Source organism: Thunnus maccoyii, chromosome 8 (genome assembly GCF_910596095.1).
Source record: "Thunnus maccoyii chromosome 8, fThuMac1.1, whole genome shotgun sequence".
In the NCBI taxonomy this organism is placed as follows: domain Eukaryota; kingdom Metazoa; phylum Chordata; class Actinopteri; order Scombriformes; family Scombridae; genus Thunnus; species Thunnus maccoyii.
In genome coordinates this window covers 21,319,005-21,341,420 of record NC_056540.1, presented here as the reverse complement: position 1 = coordinate 21,341,420, position 22,416 = coordinate 21,319,005, and the positions used below count along the sequence as shown (strand labels likewise).

At 38.5% G+C, this 22,416-nt stretch overlaps 1 protein-coding gene across 3 annotated transcripts in view; it reads right to left on the bottom strand.

The window, feature by feature from the left end:
• Window positions 1–20,780, bottom strand: part of zdhhc9 (zinc finger DHHC-type palmitoyltransferase 9) — a 31,428-nt gene extending 10,648 nt beyond the window's left edge. Inside the window, exons 1-4 of one of the 3 annotated variants that reach the window (XM_042419133.1) lie at window positions 20,225–20,780; window positions 19,893–20,101; window positions 9,311–9,471; window positions 2,237–2,395 (exon numbers count right to left, since the gene is read on the bottom strand). In XM_042419133.1, the coding sequence (XP_042275067.1) occupies window positions 2,237–2,395; window positions 9,311–9,471; window positions 19,893–20,056 (484 nt within the window). In that variant the 5' untranslated portion in view covers window positions 20,057–20,101; window positions 20,225–20,780. Of the gene's footprint in view, window positions 1–2,236; window positions 2,396–9,310; window positions 9,472–19,892 lie in introns of all 3 variants that reach the window. The other 2 variants (XM_042419134.1, XM_042419135.1) reach the window with 2 other exon arrangements.
• Window positions 20,781–22,416: the final 1,636 nt, after the last annotated feature.

The following is a 22,416-nucleotide window of genomic DNA, read 5'->3' as shown; positions in this document are numbered from 1 at the left end:
AAGGTTTCATTGCTGACTCTTGGGTTTAAGGGTCTTTGAGGGTGTTCACATCCATATTGGGTTAATTGGGGTTTTCAGACATAGTTTAAACTAATTTCAACACTAATTACCAGAAATTCACTTGATAAGAACTAGTTCATATGATGTCGTTTGGACCCACCTGAAACGGGTTCTTACTGTATGGCTCAACTATGTTTGTTGGTTTGTGCTTTAAGTTATGTAGTTGTTTTATTTTTAGCCTTTCATTCTGTTTTTATTGCCTGATTTTGTTCTGTAGAGCAGTTTGGTCGACTTGTGTTGTTTTTAAATGTGCTTTATAAATAAATGTGACTTGATTTGACTTGACTTGTCCAACTACATCTCAAAAGAGGGCTGAAAAACCAAGATGAGATGCAATAATCGTTTAAATACAGGGTTAACGGCACACACTATCTGACACTCCTTACTGGAGGGCATCATGGTGTTGCACTTAGAAGTGCCAGAAATAGTTGTGTAAAGAATGAAAAATAAAATAGCTTTCAAACCCTGCTTACTTTCTCACCTCTGCACGCCTGGCCAGTCACTGCGTGAAGTGGGTGTGAATGTCAGACTGTTGGTTTCAGAAAGTTACAGAAATTCTCGGACACAGACCAACAATTTCCGACATCAGAAAGGTGTGAAAGGACCATCTTACAAGCACTTCTCTTGAAGCATGCTGACACCTTACATTTACTCAAGTACTCTATTAAATATAACTCTGAGGTAGTTGTACTCGAGTACTTTTTACTACTTCTTCACCTTCACAGCATTTCAGAAGGAATTATTGTACCATTTACACTACATTTATTTGGCAGCTTGTTTCCTGTTACTTTGTATCTTAACATTATAAAAACCTATAATGATCACATAAAATACAAAAATTGTTTAAATGTAATCATATAACTTAACAGTATATAAAATAGCAAGAATTAACTCCTCCTCAGCCGGCTAAAACATTGACTTTTACTTGAGTAAAATTTACTTGACTTTACTTGGAGTTTCTTGTTAGTACCTTGTGCAGAGGCAGGCAAGAAGACGAATGTTAGCAAGTAAACATGGATGTAAACAATGCAGGTTTTAAACTTTTAATTAAAAAAAAAATAAATCAGCTTTGCAAGTGTTTTATAAGGAAGGAAATGTGTCCAACATGTTTGTTAGAGCACAAAGGAAACACACATACAGTTCGGTGAGAAACTCTGAATGTAAAAAGAAACTTTGTTTACAAGAAAAGTAAGTTAAGGATATGAACACTTCAACCACTACCCAATATTTATATCAGCACCCTCAAATTAAATCTGAAAATTAGCACTTTACCCTCATAGTCACTATTTTGTTTAAAATCCAAAAGTGCTGGAGAACAACACAAATTTTAAAAAAGTGTCTCTGTCCAGACTACTGTGTGCGTCTGACATCTCATAATATATTAACCACAAATGTCTCCGGGTATAAACAAATAAAATCTATGAAATGGTTTGGCTGTTTTTTGTTTTTTTTTATTATGCTGCATATTCTGTCAGAGACTTTCAGCACAATAAAAGACTTAGGTCGAGGAAGTAAGTATAAGACTGCAGTAAAAGAGGGACTGAGGCATGCTGCTGTGTCATGCTTGGACTATGTGTGTGTGTGTGTGTGTGTGTGTGTGTGTGTGTGTGTGTGTGTGTGTGTTTCTACAGCAGGTGGACACAGACAAACCAGTGTTCACAGTGACCGAGCGTTTATTCCCTCACTGAGCCTCCACTGTCTCCTCTCATATCATCTATGAGTCTACGCTCCCTTCAAATGCATTCCTCAATCAGCGGCAGCTAAATGACTGCAGCTCTGCAGGGTGAAGAGATGACACAGCTACACACACACACACACACATCACAACACACATCACACACACACAGTTCAAACAGCCTTCAAACCTCAAAGTACAACACATAAAGTTTGTTTCAGTTTTCCAAAGCTTTTGCACTCCGTCTGATTAGTCTAACATTTATTTATAAAGTTATGATTTTTAAATAATTTCATCACTTTGACAAATGAATGCAGAGAGGAAATTGAGGTCGAGGCTTCAGTAATAATCATCACACCAGCAGGCTATTTTTCTCACTTATATAAACATTATTCACCTTTCTATTCCTGAAAAACTGAAATAGACTGATATCAACGAGCTTTATTCTCACTCTGTAAAGCCTTTGATCGAACTGACGGCCAATCAGAGACGATTACTTACCGACACAGTTGTCACAGATACTGCAGTGAGACGCGCGAGGCGGCCGGAAGATCTTGCAGGTGTAACAATATTTGAGCTTGACGATCTGGTTGTTGATCTGAACGTTGCGGATCCGAGGTGGGGGTCGCTGCCCTGCGGGGACGTTCCCATTGGCAGCCTCTGTGAAAACACAAACACCACAAACTATGACCCCAAACATCACAAATTAACACGTCTTTGACACCGTCTTCACACAGAATTTGCATTATTAGTTTCACAAAAGTACAAGCCTCTACATGTCCTCGCAATATTTGTGTTCACCCGCTGTATATTTTCCTTAAGCAGGCAGTGAGAAATGTGAGATTCAGGTGACAAGGACAAGAAAAAAATAAGGCATAAATCTGAACAGCTGAACCTTGAGAACGTCAGTGAATGACAACATCGGCTCAATATGGTATTTATGATGCTGTATTTATGTGTTATCACTGCTGAGGTTTTTATTATGAACACTATAATGCAGCATATCTCGCTCTGTTAGGGAATCCACTAACCTTCGTAACACTGAAATGACCGTATTTCACATCTTTTATGTGAGACATTCACTTTTCTAGGGAATTCAGATGCTTCTAATTATGTTGCATAGCAGGAGCTGAGAGGTTGGAGAGGCAGGCTAATGACCAGAAGGTTGTCGGCTGAAATATCTCAGGAGTGTAACTGTTAAGAGAGAAATCTTCCATTAACATGCTGCACAGAGTAGGTGTGAATGTGGAGTTGATGGAAAAAGAGCGACTTTCTCTGGATAAATTAAGATATTTGTGGAAATTAAACTATCTCAGCTGGAAAGAATATTCTGAAATGAGGAGAGGAAGATTCTGCATTAACTAAATTACGTATTTCTCACTCTCTCATTCTGTAAAACAAAATAGTTTCTGCTGTAAATTTACAAGCTTATATTAAGACCATCCATAAAGATAAATGTGGTGAAATTTATTTTTTTCTGACAGCACAAAATATTGGCAGTTATCATTTTACAAAATGTTGGATTAGTAGCTTTTGGGATAAACCAGCAGAGAATAAAAATAATGACTCATCACTCACAGGAAGTGATGCCACTCCCTCGGGTAGGAAAGCTCGGTCTGCCGGTGGCATTATATATTCCAAGAGGATGCCTCTCCTTGTATTAGCATTCTCCCTCGGGACAAGTTGCTAGCAGGCTGAAGGGACAGAGCACTGAGGCTGTGGCGGCTTTATCAACATGTCTGCCTCAGATGAGAATGAGCTCTGGATCTCAGATAACCACACCTGCCTCCTCTATTATCTTTAACCCTAACATTAAAAAACATGCTGGATAATAGCTTTAAGTGTAGGATGCAAGTTGTTCAACTAAGTGCATCCTTTAAGCTGCTGCAGTACATGTTACTCCCTTGGTCACGTGACCCAGTTTAGTGTTTGAGTGATGAATGTTTGGAGGTTTGCTGGCATATGTTAGGCGCTGTGTAAAAAAGGAAACCAAAAAAGGACAGTAAAAGAAAATTAGGCTCTATCTATCAGTGACAGGTTTTGCAGACTAGGTGTCAAGCAAGGTCAGAGCTTGTTTTATGTTTGTGTGACATAAAAGTAGTGTGAGATTGGGGTGAGCCTATGGTCCATTTCCTATCATTTGTATCATATATACACATACATAACTGAAGAGACGGATTGACCTTGACCTATTTTTTTATGTCTATCATCTGATCATAATTCCAGTGATTCAGATTTAAATTTTGGCCTGTTTATGCTGGTTTATAAAGCAAAAAATATGGATAGTGTGCATATCAAACCCTGGTTGTATACAGGTGCAGGACAAAGAGCAGCAACAAAACAAAAGGAGAGGCCGTCTTGACACTGAAATTTACCATCTACCAAGTCTTAATTAATGTTTTGACCTGCAAAATCAAATTCCAAAAGCCAAATTTCATCATGCGAACAGTCTTTCTTCTTTTTTTTAATGCTGTTTCACGTAGATTACTGATGCAAACAAAACTCACTAACATCAGAAAACATCAATAAGTGAGTTAGTCTGTGTATTAAACACAGTGTAATCAATTAGTTTGGGAGTGATAGTGGGTTCAAATCCTGCATCTCGAACTGTGTTGGGGAAGGATCTAAATCACAGATTGTTGCTTTAGCTAAAGATGAATTTATAGTGTAAAAGCCATACATACTGTATGGTTATAGTTATAAAATATTTCAAAACCCTGCTTATTTTATGACCATTAAATAAACTCAATGATACTAACAGACCTGAATGGATATAATTAATGTGTAGTTAATTTGCTTTATCAAATAAAAATGTTGGAACAATTAGACAACTGGTCTATTGATAGAAAATTAATCACCAGCAACTATGATAATCTGGTAATTGTTAAAGTAATTTATTTACAGGAAATATTTCAAATATTTGCTGGCTCAAGCTTCTGAAATGTGAGGACTTGCTGCTTTTCTCCATTTTATATCACTGTAACTAAACATTGTTGGGTTTCAGATTGTTGGTCAGACAAAACAAGCTATTTGAAGGAGTCTTCCTTCAAGTCTGGGACATTTTATAGACTAAATGATCAATCAACACATTTATCCATAATGAAAATAATCATTAGTAGTGATTATTCCAATAGTATTTCCTAATATGGGCTAAATATAGAAGCTACATTCCCCATCAGGGTCATCACAAGAGCAGTTAAACCATTAGACCACCAAGCTATTGTCATGAGTCATGCGGTATGAGTCACAGTCATAACGAGAGAAGCGCTGGCGGCCAGTTTGCCATTCTCAGAGGACCGAGTGCCTCGGCCCGGCTTTTACAGCCGTCCTCTGTCATGAGCTGAGACCAGTCTCCACCCATGCTTGTTGTCTGGAGTGAGAGAGCACGAGTGCTGGCCGAAGGACACCGTGAATCTTTAACGGAGACAAAGAGTAAACACTGAACAGCCACACAGGCAGGGAGGGAGTGGAAGAGGCAGGCAGGGCTGTTGCAGAAATATTGCAGAATAGCTTATTTCTCCGGATATACAGAGAGTCTGGACAGCCTGCGGAGTGGACATGAGAAATACAAAAGGCTTGTTTGGAAAGGCTTTGTTGTCATTACTGATAAACAGCGTGTAGTTTGTTTTGGGTAATGAGACAACAGGAGCCTTTGTAATGAAAGAGTGTTACAGACTGAGCTCTACATCCACAGATGAGCAGACTCACCCTTTAGTAACATAAAACATAGCGAACATGAATAAACCAACAGGGCTGCTCACTGCTTAACTAGCATATATGATGAAGTATTTATGCCAACAAAATACTTTCACTTGAGCTACTTTCACCTATGTGCCATCCACATGTCTGGCCATATACAGACAACTGGGCTGAATACGACTACCTGGATGTTTATGATGGAACAGCACATACATATACTGTATTTGTCGTGTTGACCTAGCATTTGAATGGATGCAGATAAGAGACTGGTGCCTCGTGGCATTATCAGTACTGCCTGTAAATAATAGCTATGCATACTTCAAGGTGTGGTGCTGAACTGCAGTCACATTAGAAGAGGCCACGCTTTTCTGCTTTTATCAACATTTTTTTTTTTTTCCTGGCATATCTGGAAAATTACAAACTCTACAAATGTTTCCTCACAAAGCATTCTTCATATTCATGTAGCCTTAGTACAGTTCAAATGCAGGTCAAATCTCAAGGTTTATAAAGAGGCAAAATATTTCATGTAAAATTGCTTGGTGGGAAATGTTAAGAGCTGCAATGTTTAGTGAATCGAAAGAAAATTAATCAGCAACTATTTTGATAAACGATGAATCGTTAATTTTTTAAGCCAAAGATTTGATGGTTACAGGTACTTAAATGTGACGATTTGTTGCTTTTCTGGGTCTTACATGATAGTAAATTGAATATGTTCAGATTTTGTTTATTGGACAAAACATGACATTTAATGTTCTGGATATTGTGGTGGACATTTTTCACATTGTCTGATGTTTTATAAATCAAACAAATAATCTATTAATCAAGAAAGTAATCGCCAGATTAATTGAGAATGAAAATTATTGTTACTTGCAGCCTTAGAAATGTTTATAAAAAGATGCACATTAGGTCAACTTTTTCTCTGACGTAATGTTGCAGCCATAACGGATGGGATCTTGGATTTAAATGTTTCACTAATTTTAAGTGTGATATGGCTTCACCAAAGCACCAAAACTATAACATAAAAGAAGGGGAGGGACGCAATTGGTGGAGGTGGAGTGGGGGACAGAGGAAGACGGGTGCCTGCTGACCTCTGCAGGGCGGGATCTCTTACATTGGACTCAATGTATTTCATTTTTTTTCATGCTAATCTGTGATTGGCCATGACACGTAAAATGACGCTCCAAGGGAGGACGTCCTCCCTTACCAATCAACAACCAGAATGCAATATTGACATCGAGTTGGTCCAATGATAGTTTCCAGATTTCATTTTCAATTCTCTCCACTGTAAGGCAGAGTAGCAGCACTAGATAGCGCCTTGTGTTAGCCAACGCAACAGTTAGCTTGTTGTAACAGCCAGAAGGACTCTTTATACATCCATGGAAGGACTGTTAAGGACTGTTGTTAAGCTAACGGGAGAAATTATCTGGACTGGGCAGCGCAGCAGCAGCAGGACGCTGCTGGGGAGGCTGGAGAGAGAAGCAACCGGAGAAACAACCAGGAGAGTTAGCTTGTTTGTCATTGTTGCTAATGATATCAGACTGGTTAACCAGCAGCCACAAAGTTCTGTTAACTAACAAACAAGATGACCAACAGCTACAAATTGACGTTATGACATGAATACTTCATCTCCATGAAAGAAAGAAGACGTCAGATAACGTGAGTCAGATACAGCTTCTCTCTCTCTGTCTCTTTGGTCGCTAATTTCATCTCTGCTAGTTAAATGTCTCTGTGTGGCTGCTGTGTGAATTTATCTCCTTAACAAGAATGCAGCAGATCATATTATGTGTTGTGGGTAAGGTTAGCTTGCTTGTTGAAGTTACAGTGAGCTGTCTGGACTCACTCATTCATTCGTTTTTAATTGAGTGGATGTTCAGTCACCTGTTGATGTTGTGTGATTAGTGTGCAGGAGGTCTGGCTGCTTGCTTCTGACAGTTTCTTTAGTTCGTTTTTAAGCTGAGCTGTATATCGAGTAATAGCTTAAAGTAACAAGAATAACAAGTGTTAACTAGTGGTGTAACTGATTGTAGCTGATCCGTACGGATCGCCCCCCACGGTTCGGCAGGCATATGAACTGCGGATTAATTGCAAAATTTAATGTCTCATTTAAGACAAAGTAAACAAACTGCTGTAAGTACAAGTCATGGACAGACAGCATGTCACTAACAGGGATTTTGAAGAGCAACGATAAAACCAGCATCTAACGGGTCCGATGTGACATTTGAGTTATGTTTACCTGCTGTTTAATGTGCTGCAGCTGAGCAGCTTATTAGCATCTAGCTGCTAACTGACGTTAGCGGTGAATGTTTGTTTGTGGACAGAGGCTGTTTCATTCACTGTTTAAAAGAGGAAGGTTTCATGCCTCATATTGCTTATAACTAACCATTAAATATTTTATATATTTTATTTTATTTTATTTAAACATTGGACATCTTAAATGCTGTTTTCATTTAAGACCATGGGCAAAAGTTCCTTGCTGTTTCTGGCTTTAAGTGTGTTACAGAATCAATGGAAAATAAAGTTTTATTTGTCTCCCCCCTTTTTTTTTTTTCACTGATCCTAATAATGATCTGATCCGTGACTCAAATCCGTGATACGATCCGAACCGTGAGTTTTGTGTTCATGTTAACACCCCTAGTGTTAACATGTCAGCATTGTAGACTAGACCTATATTTTTGTATATCATACATATAGATAAGGGTGTGTAATGTTTTTGATACATGCATTAATACTTTCTGATGTGAACCTACACTTTTAGATCTGTGAATCTTTTTAGTGTTCAATCTTTCTAGTATTCAGCACTGATCTGAACCTGTATCAGATTATAAGCTTTGTGCCACTTTATATATTTCTGTATACTAAGAAAATATATAGGAAACACATGTAAATCATGTGATATCTTATCTGTTTTTGATGAGAACATAAATTTGTTGTCACAATAGAACAGTACTATAAATTTGAATTTCACTTTGTTGGTAAAATGACACATTTGATCCACTCCACAGCTAAAATGAGCACTTCTTTGTTTAGAGACATTATGTATATGCTAAATGTCTTTAAAGAAGCAGCCTTCTCACCACTCAGGGGTTTTTGTTTTTGAAAGCAAATTGTTTTATTGGCATGTAAAATTGCCCCCCACCCCTCGGATTTCATCAGGTGGGGGACAATGATATAGTTTGATGCGGTTTGTTGTAAGATTCTATGTTGGTTTTCCTCCTGCCCTCCCCAATTTTTTGAGTCCCATGCAGGGAAAACTAGTTAAGGGGAACACATTTTCTCAATCAGCTTCTCACTCTGAGTGATGGGATCCTACATGAACATTTTCTGCTTTCCAAGAACTTACAACACTGTAAAATGCTCCCTTTATAAAATATTCTTTATTACATTTAGAAAGAGTACAATGCCTCTAGTTCAAATGGGCTCTCATTCACAGCGTTGTGAGTCCTCCAGAAGCAGAAAGTATCTACAATTTTTTCGACTCAGCACCCAGACATAAAAAGACGTGCGTGCAAAATTAGAACAGTTTTGGTTATTTCTGTTTGCTTTTTTCCTCTGTGCTCTTCTCACTGGTTTGAGGTGGGCGGGGCTCAGTGGGAAAAAGGTGACAAGTAACCAGGTGCAATTATTTGAATCACCGAATCTCAGTGGGTTGTTTGGTCGCGTCTGATAGTCACACCCACACAGTCCTAAATAATACCTAAAGATGATTTCTTAACTTTGATGTTTCCTATTAAGTCATGAATATTTAATGTTATAGAGAAAGATTTAAAGTGGAATATTGTGGAGGCGACAGTAAGGGGGCAAGACAGTAAAATAAAACAGAAAATAAAGACAAATATCTGTAAAATTTTATGCTGTGAATCACTGCTGTGAACTCACCAATCTCCATCTCGATGAATGTAGCTTCCTCTGGGAGGGCCCGCGGCAGCACCCCCGGGTCACTGAAGCTGGTCCTCAGCAACATGGCAATGACGAAGAGGAAGAGCACAACTGCGAAAACTGGGATGGCAGGAGACAGATGGACAGCCAGGTACGGACATCTGTGAGAGGACAAAAGGATTATGAATGAAAAACGATGACCCTTCATTTAATGATGCTCATTCCACCTTGAACATTGTATACAATAAAACTGCAAGTGGACATTATTGTGTCCTGATATTTTATGATTTCTTCAATAAAGAAATACTTTTTTTTTTGCTTACATCTACAAACTATGATTGCAGAAATGAAACCTTTACAGAAATTTGAGAGCGCTCTCACAAAAAAAAAGTCAGTACAGAGGAGAAATGACATGATAACACCATACATATCCTGAACTGGTGTCCTGAGCATAAGGTCGTGAACCGTTAGAGCTGCTCTTTCTCTGGACCGGGTTAAAGTCATGGCTGTGAATAAACAACATGATGCCAGACTCCCCTCACCTTCTGGAAGAATGGAGAAACATTAGCATAACTCTTGTTTGCCAGGCTGTTGAGATTACAGCCAGCAGGGCTCCTCCAAAAAAGTCTGCTGCTCAGAGCGACAACAGATGTGAGCTGCAGTGCAAAGTGCTGCGACAGAACAGAGCAGCAGCAGCAGCAGCAGCAGCAGCAGCAGCAGCAGCAGCAGCAGCAGCAGCAGCAGCAGCAAAGGCTTCTGTATGCAGTTATTAATAGTTAAACTACACATCTCCCTCCCATGTGACTGGGATCAAATATCCATAATGCAACACTAATGTTGCACTACAGGATTTCAAAGTACTGTCCCATAGCCTAACTAACTTTTATACTGTATGTCATGTATGAAACCTGCCCACACAGCTGGCATACAGTAAGGTTATAAGGAAATATCAATCACTGAAATTTTGTGTGGACTGAAACATTGAAGTACCATGTATCAGTTATTTACATATTGCGCTTGTGGTTGAAAATAGATGATATTTTACATAATTAATATGAGTTGAACTGATATAGATCGTTAAAACCTACAATAGGTGATTTCGTGGCTGCTTGGGGGAAGCAGAAATAAGTTGTCCCCTTTTAAGTTGATACAGCAAATGTGTCTGCAAACAGTTGCTTATTTACACATCCAGCAGTTACGAAGCAACATTATCGTTCATTTGGAGTCGTGTTTTGTCCACCTGGTGAATGTAAGTCCAATATTCACAGCTAAATGTTCCTCTATGTTCACTAGCTAGTTGCTAATTGTGTCTGTTTGCTGTTTGGTGCTGGGCAAGTAGTATATTTTCAGAGCTTTTTCCCAGAAAAAAGCTGCCCGCTGTGGTTGAAAACAACACTATGAAAACAGTGAGGGTGAACCAAAACAGTAAAGTATTTAAAGGCCAGACGGTTAAACAATGAGCTGAAACTCACTGTACAGCCATGGTGATCCTCCATAGGCTTATAACTATGAGCGACGCCTCTCACATTACACATTGACATTTTGTTATTTAGTGAATTATATACACTTAAAAGAGTAAAAGCAGTGTTTGCTGCCCTCTCTGGTTGTTTCAGGCCTGTTTCACAGCTAGGTGTGCTTGGGTGTGATCGTTTGTGTGTTTTGTTGCACCTGTATCAACATCCAAAAGTTATGTCACAGAGTCATGTTACAGAGTACAGCTCTTTATTATCGCAGCAAGGCGAGACGTTATCCTACTGCAGTTCAGCGAAAACAAGATGTTCAAGGGGCGTGTTTAGTTACTCTTACAGTCATGTCTCAAGTATAAATCCAATAAATTGGTGGTTCCATCTTCTCAAATGTGATAATTTGCAGCTTCCACTTGTCTTAAAATTAGATTAATTTCAATATCTGTGGGTTTTGACATCAGATATCACAAAGAAGACATCACACCTCCTCTCTGGGTCTTAATGATATATGGAGATTGATCCATCCCACAGATGGAAACAATACATTTTATCAGCAGCAAATAGAGCTTACCCATCAATAGATTTCTTTTTAATGTCTACGTCTTTACTTCCAGCCACTTCTCACTGTTCAATTGGTAATATTTTGATTTCCGATCATGCAATTGTTAAACCGGAAATGTTACAATTCCAGGAGATACATAGAGCACGATTTAATTAATCTCCATCACGTTGGACTCTGGGAAATTTCTAATGAACATTTTTCACCCTTTCCTGCCATTTTACTGACCAAATGATCAGTTGAAACATCCAGAAAATGATGAAAAGATTAGAAAAATAATCATTGGTTGCAACCCTACACATTAAGCTCTTGAAAAACATTTTTCAATACACAGTTACAAGGTGCATTTGTGTGGAATATAATATCCCATATGGACACCAGCCACTTATCTGTATCATATATCAGCCAGAACACTGCATATACTGTTACATAAATGAGTATGACATATAAATTATTTTGAGTTGCCGACAGCAAGATGATATTTTCATTACTATGTGACTGCTTCTGCTTGAGTTGGGATTTGTTTGATCAGATTAGCACTTTACCCTTATTGCTATTGTTTTCTTACAAATAAAATGTGCCGGTATACTGAGCCAACACAACAAATAATGTGTCTCTGTCCCAATACTTCTGGACTGCACTGTTCATCCCATTCATCATAATTAGAGCAGAAGCAATTAACAGAAAAACTCATGAGCAACTATTTTGCTAAATGATTAATCACTCAAGTATAATCAAGCAAAAGTTTAAAATATCTGCTGGTTCCAGCTTCTAAAAAGTGAGGATTTGCCACTTTTTGACTGAAAGGAGTGTATGAAGTGGAGTAGTCCTCTGCACAACATGGAAGAGAACAAAGTCCGCCTGTTTAGTCACACTATGCTGATTAACCAGGTACGTCAGCATACCTGCGCACTGACAACAACACACAACACCTGCTGGACTGGCCTGAGCAGTTTTCCTGCAGTGCCTTTTTTCACACTGATGGAAACAAGGAGCAGAGATCAAATCAATGGAAATTTCCACTGTAGCAGGCCTGTGAAGTATGTTTGGCCCATTTGTTAGCGTAGAGACAGCAGAGAGCAGCCAGTGGATTCAGACTGAGGCGAGCCGGCCTGTCGATGAAGTGTAATTCCCGTAATGATGACTGGTAGGTATTCGAGACACGCTCTATCATCGCTTCCCATCAAGGCTGCAAGTCCTTCCTGGATGTGACCATTTCCTTTGCTGTTGAGGAGCAGGGTGGTGCTGGCAGAGTGACGCTGTGTGTTCATCAGTCACCACAGAGGCGGCAGAAAACCTCAACTTAATCAGGCGCTCTGTCCACGAGGGGAAAATTTTCATCAGCGACGCCATCAATCAGATCGCCAAACGACACTCACATGCCACTTACACACTCCCTCTCCTCCTCACTCAATCTTATGCTGCTCTCTTTGTGTCTCATGACTGGTCGCAGTGGTGGAAAGTAACTAAGTACATTTAGTGAAGTACTGTACAAGTAAAGCACATATCCAAGGTACATTTACTTGAGTACTTGGGTTTATGACTGTTGGCCAGACAAAACAAGTGATTTGAAGTTTTTATGCTGGCACTTTTTCAGTATTTTCTGACATTTTATAGACCAAACGATAAATCAATGAATCAAGAAAATGATCATAAGATTAATCAATGAATTAAGAATATACTAAATACCAATAATAAGAATATAAAGTATGATGCTTTGTGTAAATGTAACCGCCCAACAGTATATACAAATAGACAGAATTAGCTCCACCGCGGCCTTCTACAACTTTAAAATTCAGCTTAGGAGTCAATACTGAATCAATAATAATAATAATCCAATAAATTATATATAATACATTATGATACAGTATTAACAACACTAACAGAGGCCATTTTTCCTATATAGTGAGTTATTTCAAAATCTAATTCCATTTTGCTGATAAATATAGTGGTATTGATACCCTTAGTCAGAATATGAGTATTTCTTCCACCACTGACTCGTCGGAGTTGAGGCTATGGGTGGACATCCATACATCCAATCTGGATCAAATCTTGCTGATTGGATTTTTTCTGTATTTTTGCTATTTTATCTCTACAATTACAGGTCATATTGGTTACTAATTGGCCCACAGTGAGTCTACATCATATCTAAGGTATGATAAGAATGATAAGTTCACTGTAACCTTGTGCAGACCATAAATTCAAAACCACACAACAAAAATATGTTGCTTATTCAACTTAACTCTACATCGAACTTGAAATATTATTATTGTTTAATTGTATTATTGTTGAACAAAAGGGAGCCCCATTAGCTGAACATCCTGCAATTAGCTGGTCATTAAGGACAGTAGTTAAATTAAACATATAAAAGAATTACACAGTAATTATATAAGAGATAAGCTAGCCATTGCTTATTATGCATGCACAGTGTGAAGTTCACTTTGGTGTGTGTGAGGTTTAGGGGTGGGCGGGCATGAGATGTACTAGGGTGTGTCTTCTACAGACTTTGATCCACAGGATTTCCCTTCTTAACATAAGATGACACGAGCTCACAGATGAGAAGCTTCTAAAGTCGGGATATCGTCGAATTAAAATCAACTTGTGCGCAATAAAAGCCACTGAACCGAGGATTAATACATCTCTTGGTATTGTGCCCTGGTGACTCATGACAGTTTACCTTTGTTAAACATTTCAAGCCGAACCTTTATTAATACTTAACCGTTGTAAGCTGTTAACAGGCTTGCATGAATCATACTACAAATGAATTATGCACTTGCTGTTGTCATACAAACATCTGTAGACTGTGACTCAGCCTGTTTCTAGGGCACTGCTGAAAATAAAGGCTCACAAGCTCTACTTACCCTCTCCTATCATTCCACATACAGACACAAAAGCACTCCATTACCGAATTCGGTAAATACTCTGATTAGGAGGGTTTCATACTTCACTGGAGTCAAAATCTGAGACGTTTGCTCTTTTCTACAGATGTAATCAACTTAGATCTAGCCCCAGTCTGTGCCTCTATTGTACCATTAGAGTCACAGAAGAACCATGGATCCCTTTTCAGAAAAATATATAACTAGAAATACTGCCTCATGGTTGTATGTCTCTGCCAACTAGTCAAGTTGCATTTTGCATCCATGTCAGTCCAGACTCATAATATTTGTAGTGAGGACTTTGAAGGAATTTAATAAAAAGGTATTAAGTGTATTTTCCTTGTATATATTCACATGTTTGGCCAATAAAGCTGATTCTGGTAGAACACAAAGTTATAGCCATGACAGTAGACAAAGCTTCAGATATGCAGATGTTGCTGCAAAGAAGCTACAAATACTAAAACATGGATGTTTCACACACATCTTCAACCCACCAGTACCGAAGATTCACAGTTTCAAGGTGGGCACCCAAGATTAGTGTCACCAATTCAGTATCTGACCAAATCTGAAATATGGTCACAATCTCCCCTTCTGTTCCTGAGTTATGGCGTTGAATAACGGCCAGAAAAGTGTTTTGGCAGAACATCTTTGGGATATAAAATGTCATCACTTCATCATTTTATCCTATTAGACATTTCTATGAAACTTTGTCATAATAAGTGTATGAATTTTTGAGTTATGGTCAAAAACGTGTTTTGTGAAGTCACAGTGACCTTTGACCTTTGACCACCAAAATCTGATCAGTTTACCCTTCAGTCCAAGTGGACGTTTGTCCCAAATTTGAAGAAATTCCCTCAAGGCGTTCCTGAGATATGACGTTCACAAGAATGGGATGGACAGACGGAAAACCCCGAAAACAAAACGGGTTACTCAACAACATTTACGACTGTTATGAAGATATTTCCAGAATCATTTAAGACTCTTCTAACTATGTGTATGAAAAAATAGTAAAGATTTTTAACCCGTTTCTCAAATTGTGACTATATTCTCTAATCCAGGGAGCCAAAACTGACAAATGTCTTTGCTCTTTTTGTTAAACACGAGCAAAATGAAAATATAAAATATTGGAAAGTACCATCAATAAATACAAATATAAATGCTGATAATCTTTTGAATTTTGGTTCACATTGGACAAATTGAGAAAGAGCATTCATGATTTCCAGCTACTAACTTTGTTTGGATTAGGAAAAAAAAAGACACAACTTGGGATAAACAGAATATTTTTCATCCAGATGGTTTGAAGAGTCTTGTCAAGTATTTTGGAAACACCTTCAGAACAGCAGTAAATGTCCTTAAATTACCTTCTGGGTTTTTCAAAGATCACCGGGTATTCAGGGGTTTTTTTTTTTTTGCTTAGCTGTGTGACTGAAATGTAATGCTAATGCATGAGAGGCACAAACTGAGGGAAGCTTTAAACTCTTTGAAATCCTAATCCAATGTACGGGTACATTTGAAAGAGGTTACACCAAGGGTACAATCTGCTGTCCGGTTTAAATCAGTCTTCCTCGTTATGCAACATTTAAATACCATATGAGAGAGATGAAACATGAGAGCCAGGGTCATGGACCTTTTTCTAGCATTAAAGCTCGGATTACAGATGTTGCGTCATAGAATATTCAATAAGTGAAATGAAGAATAATGATAAACCTGATGATTTAATTTCAGCCACATGAAAAACAACTAGTGAAATACATCTCCCCTAGGAGAGGACTGACATGAAGCATCTATCACGAACTAAACAAACGAAGACAAAGTGAGGAAACATATAAGTTTCCCTCCCTGTATGGCATAATATGTAGGCAAAAAAATATCACTTCATCCTCCACATAAAACCACCACCTTCTGCCAGGGAAGCTTTCAGAGAACAAAGCCTGTGGATCACTGTTACTGTAAATGGAGCATGCACTCTGAATAGGGCATAAATCATGTTATTGCTCATTTAGCCGGGGCCAGCACCCGCTTTCTGATTGGCTAACAGGGAGGCAGGGTGGGGTTAGATGCTCCAGGGTCGGTTACAAGATCTCCTCTCGACTGCAGCTGCTCTGCAGGCTCAGCCCTGCACTTCTCCTCCTCCATCATCAGACCTTCACATTAGCTCAAGCTGACTGAAAGACGGCTGGACAACCAGACACAAAGAGCCTCCGCTTTGCAACATACGAATGTACAAAGAGCACAAAAAACACACGCAGGCAAAGACACAGGAGCAGTTCCATTATATGCACATATGCCTGTCTGGCCTCGTAGCTCAGCGTCCTGCGGTGGACAGACAGATGACACACTGTCCTTGTGTTCCAGTTACTTGTTCTTTCATCCAAGCTCCATAGGTGGCTGCGCACACTCACATATGCATGCATGCACACACACCCCACTCACATATGCACAAACGGGAACCAAACCAGAGAACATCCAACTGTTAGAAACACCTTTGGGGATCTATATATTGTAATATATCAACCAGGGATTCTCAAAGCACCTCTATACATCAATCTCAGTTTCAAAGAATATGATGCCCAGTGTGATACATATGCAAATCTGATTTTGAAAAAGGAGGATTGGATACTAGATGGGCACAAAACCAACAGTGTAAGGACATAAAGTCCTAAAATTGATTCAGCCCAGCAAGGAAAAAACAGGCTGGGTGCACCTACTCAGTGAGTAATTTGTTTAGTCGTTCCAAATGGGTCTTTCCATTTGTGTATTCGGCCGCTCGTTTCCGCAATTTAGCACAAATTAAAGCACAGAGAGGACTCCCTGCACGGGGTGCCGATGGCTGGTGATAAAAATGAGATGTCTGCTCGGCTGGTGTTGGATTGGAGCCAGCCCACGCCAGGACACTGCCTTCTCTGTTCTCCCGTCCTCGCCGCGCTGCAGCTCACAGCTTAATCTCAAGCCCACATGTAAGGAATGAACCTCCAAAACAAGGATGACAAAATGACAGCAAAACACACAAAAAGCTTTTCTGCTTGAAATCAGATTATACAGATGCAATTTCATGCATATTTTGTGTATTCAGTAGACTGTAATTTAGCATTTTATCAATGCCAAAGCTCTTACAAATGCAGTTTTTGCTCAATTATGGCTATTGTATCGTGTTTTTGGAATAGTGAACATATAGCTAAAGCAAAAATGAATAGTCAATTGATCGATTAGTTGATCAACAGAAGGTTAATTGGCAACTATTTTGATAATCGATCCATTTTTCAACAACAACAAAAAAACATTCCCTGCTTCTTCCAGCTTCTCAAATGAGACGATTTGCTGCTTTTCTTCGTCATATATGATGAGAAACTGAATATCTTTGGGTTTTAGGGACAAAACAAGTAATTTGAATGCATCTCTGGGAAATTGTAACCACTTCTCAGAAAAAAAACATTTAAATCGATTGATTGAAAATAATCTGCAGATGAATGAATAATGAAAATATTTGCAGCCCTGATACAAAGTGATGATAATGATGCTTCTATTAAACTTAGTTTCTAATTGTCGGTTTGTCCATGTATTAAACCTCAGGGCTTTTTTTGCAGATGCTTGTTACTCTGTCAGAGGTTTTAAATCAGATATGTATCAACATGCTGTGTAATGGCGAGTTTGAAAATGACCCCCATGTTGTCTGGGGCCAATCTCAACGTTAATAACCACCCGCCCCACCAGAGATAATTATGTTCCGCTGTAATATGAAGATAGCATGCTAACGACCCTCCAGCCATTAGTCACCGCAAAGCCTCCTCCAGGCTGTGTGGATGCTGAGCGGTATCGTCTCTCTGCGCTCTGAGCCGGACAACAGCTCCTTCTGTCTGGACTCAAGAGGAAAGCAGGAGGCCATTTAAGTGCAGAGCAGATAGAGACGGGGAAGGGAAGGGCCTGGCGCTATGTGAGAGCAGCTACTTCTCTCCTCTGCTATGCTCCAAATCCATTTGGCCAGTAGCTGCGTTCACGCCCACAGTCAGAGGGGTTACTGTGTTACAGTGCAGGATTTTGTGCTAAATCATCGTGCCTGATCTGTCAGGTAAAAACTGGCAAGAAAAGAGAGAAGAAAAAGGGAAATAAAGGCCAACAGCAGGTGCAAATCTAAATGAGAAGCAGCACTGCTTTATGAGCACCGTTCACAGTCATGTTCTTCATTTTAAAAACAAACCCCTCTGCACAGCCTGACTGACAGGATTTAGGTTCACACGCTGCACCTGAGGAGGCCGGCGGTGTTTGCAGGCTAATGAGTCCATCGGGTTGTGCGAGTTGAGACAGAACTGCTGAGGCAACAAAAAAAAAGCAGCTTTCCTTTTCTTGAATCAGAGGCAAAGCTGGACAGTGATGGTTATTAAATATTAAACACGTCAGCATGTGGTCAGTCAGAAACCCTTCCTCTGTCAGTGACTGACATCAGAGCAAGAAAATATGTATCCGCTGTGTGTTTGGAGGCTTATCAGTATAGATATATGTTGTTTGTTACACATGAAGGCCATACAGGAAGGTAACAGGTCATTACAGCGTGACTGGACAAGGAAACACTAGTCCCAACAATCACAGTAAATACATTTCAGAAGCTTATAAGCACTCCAGAAATGGTTGAAATGAGTCTACGAATCAGAGTTGACACAATGAGTCGATTAATCGTTTGTCACAAAATGAATCAGCAGCTACTGTGATTACAGCTGCAATGTTTAAATTGATTAATCGATTAGTTGTTTTGAGTCATTTTAAAGAAAAAAATACTAAACTGCTCATGTTCCAGCTCCTTAAATGTGATTATTTTCTGGTTTCTTTAGTCCTTTATGATAGTAAATATCTTTGGGACTGTTGGTCGGGACAAAATAAGTCATTTGAGGTTGCACCTTGGGCTTTGTGGAGCAGTGATTGACATTTTTCAACATTTTCTAACATTTTACAGACCAAGCAACTAAATCAGTTAAGTTAAGAGTCATTTTTTATGAAAGAAAAGTCCAAATTCTCTGATTCCAGTTTCTCAAATGTGAATATTTTCTAGTTTCTAGTCTTTTATGATAGTAAACTGAATATCTTTGACTTGTGAACAAAACAAAACATTTGTGGACGTCACCTTGTGGACATTTTTCACCATTTTCTGATATTTATGGACCAAACATTTAATCAATTAATCAAGAAAATAATCAAATAGATGATGAAATTTATCATTAGTTGCAGCCCTAATAGATACCAACACTTGCTGGCTCCTCCTTCTCCATTGTGATGATTGTGATGCTTCATCATATATGATGGTAAACTGAATATCTTTGTGCTTTGAGCTGCTGGTCAGATAAAACAAGATATCTGAATAGATCACTTTGGTCTTGGGGGAATCATATTGGGCGTTTTTTTTTTTACTACTTTCTAACATTCAACAGACAAAACGATGGCTCATTAATTGAGGAAACAACAGACAACTTCATTAATCATAACGACAATTGTTAGTTGCAGCCCAAAAATACCATAAAGCACTGTGACATGAGGTTATTCACTACACATACTGTCAGCTATTATGTGGACTGTGGACTTTAGGAATAAGGAGCCCTTAAGTGACCTATAAACACTTCATAGATCATAATGTTGCTGATACATGCTGATGTGTTCATGGCCCATAAACAGTCACACGAGAGGACATGACTTACTCGAAAGCGAAGAAGAGAGAGCAGGTCCCGACGATGAGGAACAGAGTCAGGTAGAAGACTCCTTTCTGCCGGGCCATCATCACCCGTCCATCGCAGCAGAAAGTGTTTTTACCAGGCAGCTTCTCCCATTTTCGCACCTTCCGCGTTATCATCACCGCCGACATGGTGTCCTCTTGTTTTTTTTAAAGCTCAGTCCACTCAGTCCTTCTCTGGGTTAATGCGAGTTGTTATTCAGACAAAAAAAAACAGAGAAAACTGGTGGGGTTGAACAGGATCTTGCGCTCAAACGCTGTTCAATGTGACACACAACCCATTTGCAAAAAACGACTTACTCAGTAATGTTAAAGATTTCTGCACAAGTCGACCATAGTGGAGCATTTTTCTTCTCGTTTAAAGTGTCACAGTCACATCATCAGTGATTTCTGGTCCGTATTATTTCCAATTTCCCGTCTTTACTGCAGCATGTCATTCCCACACTGTGGCTCCCACGCTGCTCAAAAACACACCATATCGATCCCTATTCAATAATGGAAATGATTAGAAATTCACCCAAAATGCTTGCGGCAGATGTTTCCCACCATGAGACAGAAAATCCAGCCGTGGAGAGCAAACCTCGACCGTTTGACATTCATATCATCTCGATAAATCATAAATGATCGCCAAGGGGAGCTGCTCCGCGTCCATAGACATTATATGACAATGCAGCTGGACATGATCAATAAGCTTTCCTGTAAGACAAAATTAAATTAAAAAAATCCTTCACGACATTAACAATAATCGCAACCGGTATGGAGGCAAGCATGTAAAGCTGTCTGCTTTTCTTTCCCTGCAGGATGCCAGCTCTTGGTTTTTTTAGTCAATGGCAGCAGGAAACACGCCTAGATTGAAATGTCTAATCTTAAAGGGGCAGGACAGGTGGAAGAAAAAAAAGGAACAAAGAACAGAGATAAAGGTCATATTTAGAGCACATTAATATGCTAAACTGCTCGTCTGTAGTATCACCCGAGGGAGGAGCCATTAAAGAAGAGCTTTAATGAAGTTAATTGGTTATAGACATTAATCCCTCAGGTGTTGCTTAAAGGCTCCAGAGAGCAAGAGGTAAACACTGCAGACGTCCTCAGAGTGCAACACCTTTTACCTCTGTGGAGAGAACATATGTTGACTTTTAATGCATAACACTGTGTTTGTGTTTCATGTTATTTATATTGATCGATTAGTCGATCGACAGAAAATTACTGATTCATCGTTTCAGTCATTTTTAAAGCAAAAATGCCAAATATTTCCTGGTTCCAGCTCCTCAATTGTGACTATTTGCTGCTTTTCTTTGTCATATTTGACAGTAAATTGAGAATATCATAGACTTAACCAGTATTTGATTAATCAAGACAATAAATGTCAGATTAACTGATAATGAGATATTATTTTAATTGTGTCTTTTGTGTTGTAATTTTGAAAGTATTTTACATGTATTTATATTTTTACATCAGAATAAAATCAAATACATTTTTGAAATCATAACAGAGTAGTGGATGATTGTGCTTGAATATACAAGTTCAGACTAATTTATAATTCTCAACAGAGTTGGGGGTTTGGAGAAGACAATAAGTCAAATATATACAACAGCAAGGCTTGAGTTTCTATTTCATGTAGTTTTTATTTTACTCTATTTTATTATAGTTATTATTTTAATCTTTTTTATTGGTTTTATAACATGATTTTCATACATTTTATTTCTCTTGTCCATTAGTGTCAAATTGTTTTTAAGTTTACTTTCATTTTGTTTTATTATCAGCTCGTCAGTCATCTGTGAAGCTCTTGGTATTGCACTAACCTGTATGAAAGGTACTATTGATTGAAATGAGTCTAAATTTGTAGCTGAAATGATCAATTTCTCAATCATAGGAAAATCAATCAGTAATGTGTTAAAAAATAAAGGTTACCTCTGACTCTTAAACACAAACACATGTTGGTTTTTACGTACAAACGTGACATTGTCAATAGTGAATTGCCTGAAACGAGTTTTCACATGTAAGATTACACGTGACAATAAAACACTGGGAATTATTAATGTCTGTGATAAAACCATAATTGTTACTAAAACTATTGAGTACAAGTTGAGGAATATTTTTACTTTTATTGTTGGAACAGGTGCAAAACATGTGGAACAAACATGAGGGAGAAATTTTATCAGAGGGGATATCTTGTGTTTTTTTAAAGATGTTTATAATGAGAAATAAAAAATGAACAAAATGAAAATAAATGAAGGCAAATGATGCAAAACTCCCATATATGAACGTTTATGGGCTTAAATCTAAAAAATGTACTTTCATATTATTAATGATAATAAAATCATGATATGTTGTATTTGTAATATGTTCAGGTCGTTATTGTGAGTTACAATTTAACATCTTTGGTTTAAAATTGATGAGTCCTCCACTAGAAATGTGGAGATTTTGATTCTAGTTTGAATTATAAAGATGTCAGACATAGTCAGAGAAATATTCTTTTAACATAATATTGTCAT